Source organism: Balaenoptera borealis (genome assembly GCF_965194805.1).
Source record: "Balaenoptera borealis genome assembly, chromosome: 17".
NCBI classification, from domain to species: Eukaryota; Metazoa; Chordata; class Mammalia; order Artiodactyla; family Balaenopteridae; genus Balaenoptera; species Balaenoptera borealis.
In genome coordinates this window covers 25422573-25438591 of record NC_138876.1, presented here as the reverse complement: position 1 = coordinate 25438591, position 16019 = coordinate 25422573, and the positions used below count along the sequence as shown (strand labels likewise).

Here is a 16019-nt window from a genome sequence, read left to right as displayed (position 1 = left end):
CAATTTTGCCCCCCTCATTATCGTTCTCTTGAGCTTTAAAATAAAAACTCCATTATCTTCTACCCCAAGAGAAAACAGACAAAAACAAACATTAGCCTCTGACTAGTATGCTACTTTAGCTATCACCCTAACTCTTTCTGTTTTATCTCAGCCAAGATTATTGAAATAGAAGTTCACAACATTTTTCCCAATTTTACTAACCACCCCCTCCCTGCAATATGATTCTGGCCCCTACACTATAGGTATAAATACACAATATTAATAAAAATATTTTCCCTCTAACAATGTCAACAGTTTTCTTATATTCTAAAGCATCTTACCTATACCAAATTCAAAATAATAAAATTTGTCTGCCATGTTTTTGGCACTTAAAATTAATGTATGAAGAACTTTAGTAACCAAACCATCAGGGGAAACAACTTATAATTTAAAATTGAAAGATGAAGGAAAATTAAAACTTATTTGATTAATAGATAAAGTAGGGCATTTTTTGGTTTTGGCCATGCCGTGTGGCATGTGGGATCTTAGTTTCCCAACCAGGGATCAAACCCGTGCCCCCTGCAGTGGAAGTGCGGAGTCTTAACCACTGGACTGCCAGGGAAGTCCCAAGTAGGGTATTTTTAAAACAAAAAAATCCAAGTGAAATAGTTTAATTGTTAGAAGAAAGACAGCAAAATATCAATAACTGATCCATAATTGTTATTTGTCTAAGTATTTAAAACAACTTGAATCCTGCAGAATGAGTATTACCAAAGTAACCCTAATATCTGAAGCTGAAATGAAATCCAATGATGCCGATGAAAGCGTTATGAATTGATGATTCTCTTATCTAGAAAAACTGAAAGACAGGAATTGACCGACAAAATAGTATTCACTAAATCAACTAGTAGGGTCACGTTATGTGCACATTTAATTGATATGAATTCAAATCTACACTGGGCAAAAATAAATAAATGAACGTAATTTGGTACTAAATGACCTGTAAGAAACCAAACTAGCTCATCTGGTATTATCTGAACAAACTGTTATCTTTCTAACACTGGAGGGAAAATGTCCTGTTAGAATTATTGAAATAATATGGCTTACAAAAAACCATGTAGATGATCTTCTATGGCTGATTTAAGGTATTTCATGGGTAATGTTGATTATATGTGATTTTCTCTTTACCTAATGACTTCAGAACCTTAACCCTTGTAAAAAACTACAATCCCAATATATGAACTGAGTGTACTGACAGATATTATGCTAAATGATTTTAAAAATTAAATTCTAAAAGTGTCAGCATATAAAAGATATGGAAGAAGAAATGATTATAATTTGGAATAAATGACAAGAAAAGGGAAAAAGTGAGAAGTGATATGCTATGAAGTGATACCAAAAAGTCATAAAACATAACTCAAAGTGGCAATAGAGGGAATAGAGGGAAATTATGGCAAAGAGAGAATGAGAGGAGGAAGAAGCAAAATAGAAATTTGATCTGCAGAGATCCAGTAACTATTGCTTGATTATCTCACATTAAAGAGGTAAAGGTAGGGACAGGAAGAAATCTATGATGATCAGTAGGTTTTAATTCCTCTACTCTGCTCCCAGAACATTTTAAGTGATTAATAGGTGGTTGGATAGTCACTGGAGATATAAAGCACAAAATGTTTGTTTTCATGCTTTAATTACATAATATAAATGTTTTATTTTTAGCCATGCTACTCTTAAGACCCTAGGGCAATCCAGTAATCCAGGTCATTTTATTTCATCTTTTGGGGGCGACGGGAGTGCCTATGAATGTGAACATAAAAAAAGTGTGTCTGGGGGCTTCCCTGGTGGCGCAGTGGTTGAGAATCTGACTGCCAATGCAGGGGACATGGGTTCGAGCCCTGGTCTGGGAAGATCCCACATGCCGCGGAGCAACTAAGCCCGTGAGCCACAACTACTGAGCCTGCGCGTCTGGAGCCTGTGCTCCGCAACAAGAGAGGCCGCGATAGCGAGAGGCCCGTGCACTGCGATGAAGAGTGGCCCCCGCTTGTCGCAACTAGAGAAAGCCCTCGCGCAGAAACGAAGACCCAACACAGCCAAAAATAATAAATAAATAAATTAAATTAAATTAAAACAAAAAAAAGTGTGTCTGTATGTGCACTCGTGTGTGTATGACTTACTATATATTATTATACCAATCACTTACATATTTTTTATTTAATTATCAAATAACCCTAAGAAATAGACATTTACCACCTCTATTTCAGAGGTAAGAAAAGTAAGACTCAGGCAGATGATGTAATTAGTCCAATGAAAAAGAGTAAATTGAGTTGTGTTCTGAATCCAGAAATCTGACTCCAAAGCTGGCATTCTTAAACCCAATAGTATGAACTATGTACGATATCATATATACATATATATATATATTTTCTCATTTACTACTAACAACAGCTCTGCTCTATAGACATAATGATCCCTGCTTTACAAATAAAGAAACGGAGTCTCAAAAAAGATTATGTAACTTGTCCAAAGATATATAGCTAAGGTGTGACAAGCTGAAATTAGAATTCAGTCTGTTTGACTCTATGAGTAGTTTGAAATAAAGAATGACGCAACATTTATAAAAACAAGATCAGTTTCCTTACTAATAAATCAAAGTGCATTTGATTTTACCCACAGATAATCCAAAAGGACTTGTTTAAAAAAAAATTAGTGTTAAAAACCACCAATTATTAGTTGCATTATTTCATATTAAGATAATTAAATTTAACTTACATTAACTCTGCTAAAATAAAGATTCCATTCATTAGGAATCTATTAATTTAATTGTATTTTAATCAGTACTTTTTTCTTCTCTTTTTGAACATACATGCATACATGCATAGGCTACTGTAAAATACCTCCAGGTGACCAAATGTTTATGTGTCAGAAAAGGAAATGCCTGATTTTCTTCCTTTTCATTCCTTTGATTGCATGCCATCCCAAGGACAGAGTATAAAAGAACAAATTACTGGTTTCCAAAGAGGACTCAGATCGCCATGCAGTCTTCTGGATTAGCAGTGCTAGGATTCTGTCATCAACCATGTAATATTTTTGGCAGCTGGGGCCTATAAACCCCTCTAGCAAGGGAAGGGCTCTCTTGGGCACAAAAGGCAATAAAATAAAATAAAACAAAATAAACACGACTAAGCGGATGATGTTTTTCCTTCTAAACTGTTGTTCTCTTCACAATTAAAGAACTCAACTCTGATGTAACTGATCAATATGCTAAGAAGAAGAAATAGTTTGTAGAAAAGAAATAGACACCTTGCTAATGCTAACATCATCAATTCTATTTTAAGGTTAAAATAAAAGGTTTAGCTCTTCCCTTCTGATGACAATGTTCTTTTGAGTAAGTTGAGGATCTTGCACTTGTTTCAGAAGAGAGAAAAGGAGGACATATAGAGCATATATAGGTAATATCTCATTATAAGCAATTGGACTGGAAGCATCAGCTTATTTTATACGTCAGCAGAAACATTAAGTCAATACGTGATCCAAGAATCTTGATATGATCAAATCTATGTCCTTCTGCTACAATATTTTGTCATCCTGGCTCAGACATTCATTTCACAGCAAATCCTTTACCATGTAACACAATACTGTAAATCTAAATTCTAGAAGTCTAAACTTTCAGCCTCTCTCCAACAGTTTACTGCTCACTAAATTTCCTTTGCCTATCCATCCATAAAGAGAGCTAAACCTGGGTTAGATCCAGCTAGATTTCAGATCCAAAACCTTTAGAAGCCAGGTGAGTGACTTCTAAGACTTGTGATCAGGGAGATGTGAAGGCAGCAAAGGACACATTGTCTTCTCAGTGCCAATGCAGAACAGACTGTCAGGTTGACAAGATTAGCTGAAATGTCCTTTGCTGTCTTTTTATATCCCTTGCTGTCCCAGAAACTAGGTGCCTAAAACCAAAATCTTTTCTTTCTGGAAATGTGTTAATAAAGTATAAAACTGATACGATTGTTTTGTACATATTATTGTCATTATTATAACTGTTCTATATTTGATTTTATGCATATTTTGCAGAGCAGACTTTGCTTTATGCTCTGGTAATTTCCCATTTTATGAAATTCCAATATGAAGGCACTTGCAAGGTTACTGGATGTACTTATTTTTAAAAATTAAAAACAATCCTGTTTTCATTTTTATATTGTTGTTCACCTGTGCACTTGACTGTAAATTCAAAATGAGTAAAATAACCTCAAAATTTTATTATTACAAAACTATCTAAAAAAATTTGCAAAGTACTTTATGAATAGTAAATATTTTCATTAAAAAACAACTAACATTTTGAATGGCATATAGTGAAAATAAAGCATGTCTGGAATGATACCCTACATGATGAGATGTATCTTACTTACCAAACTCCTTGGGAACTGCTATAGAATAAACACAATTATGTCCCACACTGTAATTTTTTGGATAGTTTGGTGATAGAACAGTGCCTTCTGAACCTGTTGAACGACTTCCACAAGGTGCTGGAAATAAAAAAATGTTAAAAAAATATTATTTTTAGAAAAACATTTAAAAATTCATACTATGACTATTTTCATGCTATAAAAATTATGGCTACTGGATTTTAAGGAATATCATTTATTTCCATCTTTTAACAAGGTCCCCACTGTCAAATATTTTAAAAATCAAAAACTGTGCACATGCAATAGAAAGCTTCTTTTTAAGTATTCAGATTTACTCTTCTCAGAAACAAAGTAATATAATAACGTTGCAATGGTGCTATCTATCTCTAAAGGTAATAATGGTGGCCTGCTTTCATTTATGATAAAAGTGTAAAGATAATCATCTCTTTTATAATGATGAGAAATTACACATGCAGTGGGAAATTGTTTTACTCACCACCAGGCTTTGAAACTCTACTCAAAATCAACCCTGATTATGCTACCACCAACTGAGGTACTTCTATACACAGGACAGGGATGGCTGTACAAACACATTCATCCACTCATCTAAGTAAATATTCTCTCACCAATCTCTATCTGCTTATGGTTTACATGTAAATCAGAAGAGTTGCTGATGGTGCATAAGAGAGACATTATTGCTACCTCAGCCCCAAATGTGCTATGTTCCTAAAAAAGATGAGGGTGAAACCAGTGTTTCTGGAAAATTTGTAGATTAGTTGTTCTGTTTTTCACAAGATAGGCGGATGCTTTGGGATTTGTAGTTCTGGAACACAGAGAAAGATCTGGGCTACTAAAGGAGTTATAGGTATCAAAAGCAAAAGATGATAGTTGATATTATTTAAATGAATGAGATGTCCCAGAAAAGTATGTAGAATGAGAAATGATGGCCAAAGAGGAGGTCAGAGAATGCCAAAGTAGAATTAGTGAGAGGGTGGCTACAAAGAATTTAGTCTCTTGGGAGCCAATGGGGAGGAAAGTTTCAAAGAAAAGAAAGTGTTCAAAACCATTGTGTTGCAAAGTGGTAATAAATGAAAAAGGAGTCTGAGGTGGCTTGGCGGTCTAGAGTATTAGGTAGCAGGGACCTACTTCTCTATGCCTCTGGTTTCCCCCAGGAGGGATTTGGCCTAGGCTTGCCGGTCTGCTGGCTCCACCCCTTACCCCATGGAGATGGAATGAGCTTCTTGATGGCTGAGCCCAGGACAGAAACTTTACTTCTGGTTGGGAGCCATCCTGCCTGTAAAGCAGCTTGCTGGTCTCCTCTACAGCCTATTTAAGGGTGACTCTGTTGAGGGGGTGGCCGTGGTCGTTGGGAGAGACCTGCAGCTGCACAGGAAGCCCACTGTTACTGCTCCTCAGCTTTTATCAATATTAAAGCTGATGGTCTGCCTTCCTTCAGCTTATCACTTAATTCGCCTTGAATTTGTGTAGGGAGGATTCCCTTCAAACACCAGAAAGGAACTTTTTGGTATTATTCATAGAGTAGTTTTAACCAGAGCCGCTTTCTGCAAATTACAGCCAGCAAACCAAATCCACCCTGTACCAAAGGAAGTTTTCACATGTTTAAAGAGTTTAAAAGAAAAGAAAAAAATAAATCAGAATACATCAAAGAGACATATGTGGTCAGCAAAGCCCAAAATATCATCTGGCTCTGTACAGAAAAGATTGCTAACCCTTGAACTAGAGTAGAGAGAGGTAGCTAGATTGTAGTTGGATGAAGAATAAGTGGTTTATAAAGAGATACAAAAGTAATCAGAATCTTAACCATAAACAGAAGGAGAATGTAGGGAGTAGCTGGGGGAAGATGCAAAGCTGAATGCATTTTTGTTACCGTTGTTTGAACAGGGAGGACAGAGTCATTAAAGAGGGAATATCTGGAGCACTGACTTAGAGGCTTGGGAAAGATCAAAAACTAAACTGGAGTGATTAAGTTTAGAAAGCATTAATGACAGTCCTCTGTGACTTGAGAAAAAGAGCTGAAGAAGACTGAAAATACATAGGTTTAGGTTTTATGCTGGGAATTTATTGGAGTTAATGCCTGATTTCCTTTTAAAGAGAGCTGAATGCAGTGGTGTGTTAGGTGGCTTGAGAAGAGTCATGACAGTTTGAAAAGTTCAAAACTTTTGATGGATTTCTGGCCAAAGTTTAAAGATAGAGCAATATATTTAAAACACACACATACAAAGCAAACAGTAAGTTGTACTGAGTTGGGTGGCTAATGAATGTTCTACCTTTTTTCCTTTTAATGTTCTATAAAATGGTAATAAATAGTTAGAATTAAACATAGTAAAATTAGAACTCCCTAGAACAACAAATTGACAATGATGATAATAACCAAAGAAGCACTGCTCTCATCGCTCATTAGTGTTTGAGATTAGTCAGGGGTATTCTTATTTCAGCACTGATAACTTTATTCAGCTGATAATAGTACTGATGAGAGAATCACTCAAGAATAAGCAGCATGTTTTATGTTAATTTTCTTTCTGATTTTAAGATGCTCCAAAATGACAATACTTTGAATGTACGTGACAAAAGCTCTTATTTTTATATTTTGAAAGAATGAATAGAAATGAGAGCTTCTAACTCAAGTTCAGCTTTGTGATTTAGTCATGAACATTCTGCCATTCTACATTACTATGCATCTGATAGCCTCAATATGTTTTGAATATTTTATTTTGCATAATGGACTTTTGGGACGGCTCTTATTAAAAATCTCATTTATAAATATGAAAAAATATAAAGTTTTTTAACCACTAATGAATATATACAAGGTTGCAGTATAATCACAGGTCTTTATGGTAACTAATATTATGTTAGATTTTGTTATTTGTGTTGGTAGCAATAATTTTACATTTTTTCTGGTCAGTGCTTACAGCATGGCCTAATTTATAGTCAATTATGTTGAATATTGTGGTGACTGACAATATTTTATGCAGTATGTAAATAAGGGAAAATTCACTATGCTGTGAGGTACAGATATACTGTAATCTGTTTGATGTTTATAAAAATCTAAATGGAATAATGACTAAGCCAGGCCAGCTTTACTAATTCTTGTAATGTCAGTTCCTAGAAGCTTTCTGTATTCTTTCTTCCTGTTTTAATTTCATTTTATTGGCTAGTACAGAAAAGGTCAGCCGTTATCTTTCTGGCTCTATTAACAATCAGTAGAAGATAAAAGCAAGACAGAACTTTTAATTCTATGCTTATTTTTGCCATTTGACTCATACCTGTGGGCCTTTTGTCAAACTGGCTATGTTTTTCTAAACAGCCTATATCCATTGTAATGTAAAACGTAAGAACTCACCTGTTCTTGATTATAACTTATGTGATACATATGACTACTCTTAAATCTCTATTTTAATAGCATTTTTGTAGAACACATGTATTATGAGAAGAAATGGTTCTGTGATTAAGTAAGTTTAGGAAATACATGGGTAAAATAAATAGGGTTCTATGCTATGAGACTTAACTGAGACTTTAGTAAGGTTTGGGGAATGTCATACTTGTTCTTACAAACTTATTTGATCATGGAGGCTCTCTTTCATCTCACAGGACCAATGTTCCTCAGAACATACTTTCCGAAATGCCAAACTGCTAATTCTAAAATGTGCTATCGCTTTGACAATAATACTAACATTTATATTGTTTGCTGTAATTATGATTTCACAGCACTAAAGAATGGTGTTTTATGTATACATATAAAGCCTAAGTATTTTAAACACTTAAAATGTCAAACTTAGCCTATTATAAAATGCCATTATTCTCTTTTGTAACAATTTTTTCTTGAGTTATAGTGAATTTACAGTGTTGTGTTAGTTTCAGATGTAGACAAAGTGATTCATCCACACACACACATATATATATATATTTATATATAGTTTTTTTCTTTTTCAGGCAAAATGCCGTTATTCTTAACACTTTTTCCCTGACTCTTAGAGTTCAATATATCACTGATTTGTTGCTCATACTCTCCTGTAGCTTTTCAGCCTCTCTCTCTCCTCTGCCACTGTAACTGCTGCAAACCAGACTCCCAACAGTTTCCATATGGGCTCTTTCAACATACTCCCAGTTCCACTCATCCCCACAAGTTCTTACCACGGCTAGTGATTTTTCTAACACATACTAAGTCTTATAATGTTTCTTTTCTCTTCCTAGAACAGTTCTGATACACAGTATATTCTCCATAAAGGTCTGTTGGACGATTAAATGAACTACGCTTGCCAAGACCATGCTACTACAAAATGGTGTTCCACAGTCAGCACATAACACACACATTTCACTTGGTTGAAACCCCATAAATTGACTTGAATCCAAGACAATCAAGATATACCCTCTCCTGGTGCTGCTTGTGTGCTCGTTCCGTGCGGACCTGGTACCTCTTTTGTGAAGTGGCAGCTGAAGGGACTCCGGTGCTCGCCATGGCCAACGAAAAGCCCAAGGAAGGAGTCAAGACTGAGAACAACGATCATATTAATTTGAAGGTGGAGGCGCAGGATGGTTCTGTGGTGCAGTTTAAGAGTAAGAGGCATATGCCACTTAGTAAACTAATGAAAGCCTACTGTGAACACAGGGTTTGTCAATGAGGCAGATCAGATTCTGATTTGATGGGCAGCCAATCAGTGAAACAGACACATCTGCACAGGTGCCCAAGGTTGTTTTATATTCAAAATTACCAGTTTTTAGAAAGAACTTTTCATGGTTGGAAATGGAGGATGAAGATACAATTGATGTGCAGCAGACAGGAGGTGGCTGCTAAAAAGTGAACCTGCTACTTTACTCCAGAATTCTGTTCCTCCAGACCAAGAAGACATTCTAAATTAGAAAACCGCAATTAGGTTCCACCACATCCTGACCACTACAGTATAGTTTTCTCTACTCTTTCATTTTCCCCACCCCCATTCCTTTATTGTACCCAAAGTAACTGATATATGTGCACAAGCATATTGCATTTTTTTAAACTAAATGGCCAATGGTATGTTTTGATCAGCATCAAATGGAGTTGGGATGGAGAAAAATACTGGTTCTGTGAAAATACCCCCTTTTCTCCATTAGTGGCATGCTCATTCAGTTCTTATCTTTATATTCCAGTAAGTTATTTTGCTCTCACTGTTTAAAAAAAAAAAAAAGAACATAAAAATCCTTGCATACCTTGCTTGATTGGAGAATTTTAATGTTTTTCACATATCATTGTAAAATCAATGAAAATTTTATAACTTTTTTGTATGTAGCTGTTACATGTAAGGCAATTTGTCTTTAAGTAGGGATAAATTACTCTAAAATAAATAAATCCTAGATAGTTTTCCCTTCAAGTCAAGCGTCTTGCTGTTTAAATAAACTTCCTGTTTAAAATGGAAAAAAGAAAGATATACCCTCCCAATAAATCCATGTAAGCCTATTTTTTTTTTTCTTTCTGGGATTGAAATCTTTGCTGTTTCTCTTATTACCAGGAATCACTGTTGCTTAATATTTAGAGACACTATTATGTGTAAGATATGTATCTTTAAACATTAGAAATATATTTAATTATAAGAATTTTACAATCTGAGAGCCAGTCACATCGACACTGAGTTCCACTGAGGGAATGACAAACTCATACCTACCATTTCACAGTAGCAAATCCTTGCTAACATTTTATCAGTCTGTAGCATACCCTCATTGAGGGAGCGAAATCACCCACGCAGTTTAATTTTGTATTATTTTCCTTGTTCCCTCTTTTCCTGTTTGTTTTTTTAAAAATCCTCTTTTGGATGAATTTGTATGGTTTTATTTGTACAAGTAAAATATGCCCATGCTGGAACTATACTGTGTATACTTATGTTACTCCTGAACTATGATGTGGTGATACAATAGACAGATGTGGTTATCTCTAGGAAAATCAGCGGATGAGACTGAAATTAAATGTTAAGGCTGCTAGTGCAATACAAAGGACTTCCCACCTATGGTTTGATCATGTGTGCGGGATGGAGGAAGAGGACTGAAGAAGAAGAACTGAGATACCTTCCCACTGAAGGTAGGAAGAACAGAAGAATCTCAAATCACTTACATGGAAGAGGTACTTCTTAAATGTCCAGAGACTTTATATTATATACACTGCAGCCTTAAGCTACTCACAACTTCAAATCTCTCTTTTCACTTGTGTAATGTATAATTTATTATCAAATATACTCTATAATGAAAATTATTATATAATGTATAAATTTTTCTCTGAAAGCAAGTTAGGTACTTTCAAAAGTGATGAATTCTTGCAGGTCACAAAAGAGCAATATGGTATATTAAATAGATAATTTACTAGATGTCGCCTGTGACTTCTTCAGGTTGAAAGAACTGCTGTACTTTACAAAAGTGCTGGTCCACTTCTAGTAAATTACCTATGCTCTGATATAGCCCAACTGGATATCACAAATCATAAATCTTGGTATAGAATGTGTCTGAAAGCTGTATCTCTCATGGAGTCTCTTTTTTTTTTAAGAGAAGGACTTTCATAACCCTCTGTGATATGAATTTATAATGCAGACAGCTGTTATTCTCAGTATTGACTTCAAGATTAAAATTACTATTGCTTTTTTCTCTTTGTTCAAAACCTTCATCTTCGCAAAAACATCTAACTATTCAGCCATTCATTTCATGTGCCTCTTCACGTTTCCTATTAAGTAAACAAACTTCATTTTGTATATCTGCCTTAGATAATAAACCTCCCATAAGGCTATTTTATCATAATGGTAATAAATATTACTTTAAATTATAAACTATTACTCTAAGTCACATTTATTTTACTCTTCATTTTCCTCTGCACTATCTTTGACACATTCAAATTATGTACCTAGAAAACTAAGGATAATATTGCTAAGGATAATAAAAAATATTGCTAAGGATAAATAGAGTTTTCGATTGTTTCATCTGTTCACTGAAAAGAAAAAGAGCAAAAATCAGTCTTCATGACTTGTGAATTAATTCTGTGTTCTAATTCCGCACTCCTGTTTAACACTAAAAAAAAAAATCCATCTTAATGTTATAATCAGTGGTTTATAAACCATTTTAATGACTCAGTAAGTCAACTTAGTACAATATGAGCTTCTATATCTTGTCACCTCACCTCACTAATTGCCTAGACTCATTCATCTGCTTTTGCTGGCTAGGAAAACATTCCCTTCACCCTTCAGTGCTCTATGAGCTGTGTTCTCCATCATAGAGTACGTTCTTAGAAAAAGAAGAGTTCATTCTGTGACAATGGTCTATGAATAGATATGTTCCTTTGATAGATCTTCCATGTTACCATATACAAATTCTACTAAAACTAATGGTCTCATGGGTGCTGGTAGTTCATCTATGATACCTATGTCACTAATTTTTAACCTCATTTTCAAGATTGAGATAAAATTTACATACCATAAAATTCACCCTTTCGAAGTGTACAATTGAGTATCTTTTTAGCATATTCACAAAGTTGTGTAACCAACCCCACTATCTAATTTGAGAATATTTTTGTCATCCCAAAATTATTCCTATACTAATTAGCAGTCACTCCCCATTTGCTCCACTCCCAAGACCCTAGAAGTCACTAATCATTGATTTGTAGGAAACTGTGTATGCGAAGGCAAGTTCCTAAAATGATTTTAATCAAATTATTAGTGCATTTTTAAAACTACAATCCCTTTTCATTGCTTACTTTATTTCTCTCTGTCATTGACTGTTAGTGATAGCAGTCTTTTATTATTAAAAAATTACTTAAGACAGCTAACATTTTAGTATAAAGTAAGTTTAGAGAGAAAAAAAGAAACCTGTATCAATTTTTTAACTCCTACCTGATCTTCTCACAGACTCTGCTTTCTCAGGAAAGTTTCTTCCCTGTCTCTGGACTAGCTCAGAAGCCCCCATCATACAGCATTCCATCAATTAGTTTCAGGACATTGATTACAACTTGTAATTATATATATATTTGTATGGCTCTTTGATTAAGGTCTGTTTCTATCTCTTGACTCCATGATCGATTAAGTCAAAGTTTCCATTTCTTTTTTGCACACTATTTATAACTCTGGAGGCTAGTGTAGTGTTTGTGTATATAATGGACTTCTAATAAATATACACCATGAATATTAGGAAGAATAAAATATACATTACATTAATATCTTGCTGTTGACTAAATGCACAGCATGTAAAACTCATAGATTTTTCAAACCCTTTGTTTAGGGTAGCACAACAAATGCAATATAAAACCCAAAGCTTTGGAATCAGAAAGGTGTAGTTTTGAATTCCAGCTTCACTATTTACTGACTGAGTAGCCTCTCTTACTGAAGAGAAGAAAATTCAAACTGAAACTGAAATAGGAGGTGTCTGTTCCATCTGGCATACGATGTGGTCTTAGATGAAATGAATTAAGAAACTCTCCTAACCTACTCCAGAATCTCTTGGAGGCGATATAATGAGACTTTCATAAACGCCTTAGGAAGATAAACTAACCTCATCAATCCCAGAAGGAATGCAAAACTTAGAGAAAGGGCAGGAGGAACTTTCCTGGTGTTTCTACCAAAACTTTTCCCTTGAGAGAGACAGGGATGCCTTTTAGTGGCCCTACCCAGGGCATTGTTGCCCTCTAGGAGGAGCTCATGGTTTTCATTTTCCTCTCCTATTAATTTTCCCTAAGGATAAAGAGCAAAGTACTCTATCCCAAAGGAAGAGGAACCTACAACTTCGATTCAGCTGTATTCTCATGGGTTGGGTGGCTTTGCTGTGCCCAGCTATTGATGGTCAGTGTGGGTGAGGTCCTCTACTTCTCTGGATTCTTTATCCTTTAGAAGTCGGGGGGAAACAAGAGCTAACAGTACTAGTGAAAGGGAGCAGAAATCCTCTCATCTTCCCCCTTTTCTTATAACGCAGGGGTTTCTTTCCCTTGTTCCATAAATTTGGATAGGGAAAGATATGTATATTTTCATTAGACCCTAACTAATTTTAGCATTTCCTTTAATTTCAAATGTAAGCAACAAATTACATTAGCATTAGAAGTAAATGGGACTTTGTTGCCAAATCACATATTTTTTAATATTATATATAATTGTTGCAGATACCTCAAAATATTGTTTATGCTCATCACTACTAAAAATTATAGTAGGTACTAGAGTCTTGCTGCTGGAACTTCTAATTTAAGGCGTTAATTAAGAAGTACGTATATTATTACATCAAAAATGTGTTTTTTCAATTATAGATTTTATGTACTTTGATAACTATATTTCAATATTATTGGTTTTTCTTTCAAGCCTACATGATTTATTTTACTTTGTGCATTTAAAAAGATGTTTCTAAGGTCCATAGGCTTCATCAGAGTACACACACACACACACACACACACACACACACATGAAAGGAACCTCTACTATTCTAATTAGATTCCTCCCAAACCACCTGTCCTTGTGATTTTCTATCTACTCTTTTTCTTAAGGAAGATTGGTTCAGAGACTGTTGCTTTGGCCTAAGAAGATCTGGAAAATATTAGTTGCATTGGAGGACCCCTTCCTTCCTGCTCTTTTGTCTCCTTTCCTAACAGGACCGATAAATTCTTCCCAACATCAGAAAGGTCCTAAAACTCAGGTTTGGAACTTTGGGAGAAATACCTAGTCTTAGAGTTGACTTATGCTTGAAGTTATTTAGAACCATAGCCTAAATATGGTTCAGATTTACTCACTAACTCTCCCATGTGGCTCAATCTAACTCACTCAATGTGTTTTGGGGTTAGGAACCAACGTCCCTGTTGCTCAGAGAGCTCTATTTTGTCACCTTTTATGTATATATCTCCCTCAGGAATCTTGGAATGAATGGTTCACTGGTTAAAGTAAAAGTATAAAATGAAATTTTCTGTTTTTAATAAAGGGAAGGGAAGCAGTAATCTCCCTCTCCCCTCCTTCACAGTGTCTCTTCAAAAACACAGTAGACCAATCTTTTCATTTTACAGTCAAGGCTTCCAGCCGTCTGACCTTTGAAACTATAAACACATACTTCTGAAATTAACTCAGAGTTCTTACAAGGTATACTCACAAGGTATGCAAGACAAAAGGTATACCAATTTGTCTCTCAAGGAGATAAAAGAAGTGTTATTTGTTCTTTCTTTACTATGTACATTTGTGTGAGATTCTGTCTTGTCTTTATGGTATCTTTCACAGACTGCCTGCAATGTGAATTGTATTCCAGATATGCTTATTCAATTAAAAAATTGCTTCCTTTATCTTCTAGGTTTTGTGGAATGAACTTTGTTAGCAGACTTTTTGTTTCCCCAATAGAAGTAAAGATCTGGCTATCTTTAGATCTTTTGTCCTATTACCTTAATACAATTTGAATCTCACCATGACTTCTAATAGTTACTGTTACACGCTTTGCTTTCTTCATCTGTAAGGAGAAAATTGCTGGGTTGATTCAACTTTCTGTATAAATTTTTCTTCTTATTTTTGTGCAAAAACTGGCAATACATTAGGAAGGCATATTTGAGGTCTGACTTAAATATAGACTAGATGGTAGTGGAGAAGGGGGGCATCTTAATATGATGAGAGGCCATGCGACTACCCATCTGGAGACATGGTGTAGTGACTGAGATGCCAAAAGCATAGAAAATAAAAATGGTTTAAATATGAGCTCCAAGTCTGTGGTCACAAGAAAATATGCTCTGAATTATAGGTATTGATTTGCAATTGAATTGCTTGTCACATGGGCAATTCTACATATGGTATGCTCCAGAATCCAAACCAGCAGGGATTTATTAATAACAATGTTTCTGATTCTCTAAAGGAGCATGCAGGAGGCCAACTGGAGTGATAATGTATGTAAGAGTGCCTGAAGACTAGCAGGTGCTCAATAACATCAGCTTCCCTTCCCGTTTCCTTTCGTATACGTTTCCTCCTATCATATGAAAACGAAATGTGCTTTGGTTTTATCCCAATACTACCTTAACTTTTTTCAACACAGAATGCATTACACTTCTTTGTAGAACACGGTTCTTGCAAGTAATTTGTGTATTATGTCTGTGAACAAAATTCCTATGCGTAGCTGATTAAAGGCAGATATTTGATGATACTTGAAAATAATTTAACTCTAGGCCTTGTTTCATGAATCTTTCATCTACAAGCTTTAGTTATATCACATACTTAAATGAAATCAAATGCTAAATGGCTTAGTATATTAGACTAGATAATCTCTTTATGCATTTATAATGGAATGGGGTCTAGACTCGTTTCACATCTCAAAAAAATTTTGTAAACCTTAAGGATATTTGAAATAAGGAATTAGCCCAAGGCAAATTATGCCATTTAAACAGAAGATCTGGAATAAAAGTTCAATTATTTAATTGTTCATAAAAAATATGATTTAATTAAAAGTAGGTCATATGAGGTTACTAATGAGAGATAACTCTAAAGTTGGAAAGCTATAATCACAAAATGAATTTTTTATTTCTTTGTTTCAAAACTTTCTCTTCAGTTGCTAGGGTAAGAGGTTCTCCTTTTAAAAGCTTTTATCATTTCACATGCAGTTGGAAGTTGAACAAACAGTGGTGTCAAATGACTACTGGATGTCTAAGTTTAACATAAATGTGTTTATGCACTTTGA

General features: G+C 34.9%; 1 protein-coding gene across 2 annotated transcripts in view; it reads right to left on the bottom strand.

The window, feature by feature from the left end:
* The window catches only part of CSMD3 (CUB and Sushi multiple domains 3), a 1186187-nt gene that overhangs the window by 246963 nt on the left and 923205 nt on the right, over nt 1-16019 (bottom strand). For both annotated transcript variants that reach the window (XM_082364543.1, XM_082364544.1), the window contains one exon: nt 4380-4496. In XM_082364543.1, coding sequence (XP_082220669.1) covers nt 4380-4496 — 117 coding nt within the window. The remainder of the gene's footprint in view (nt 1-4379; nt 4497-16019) is intronic.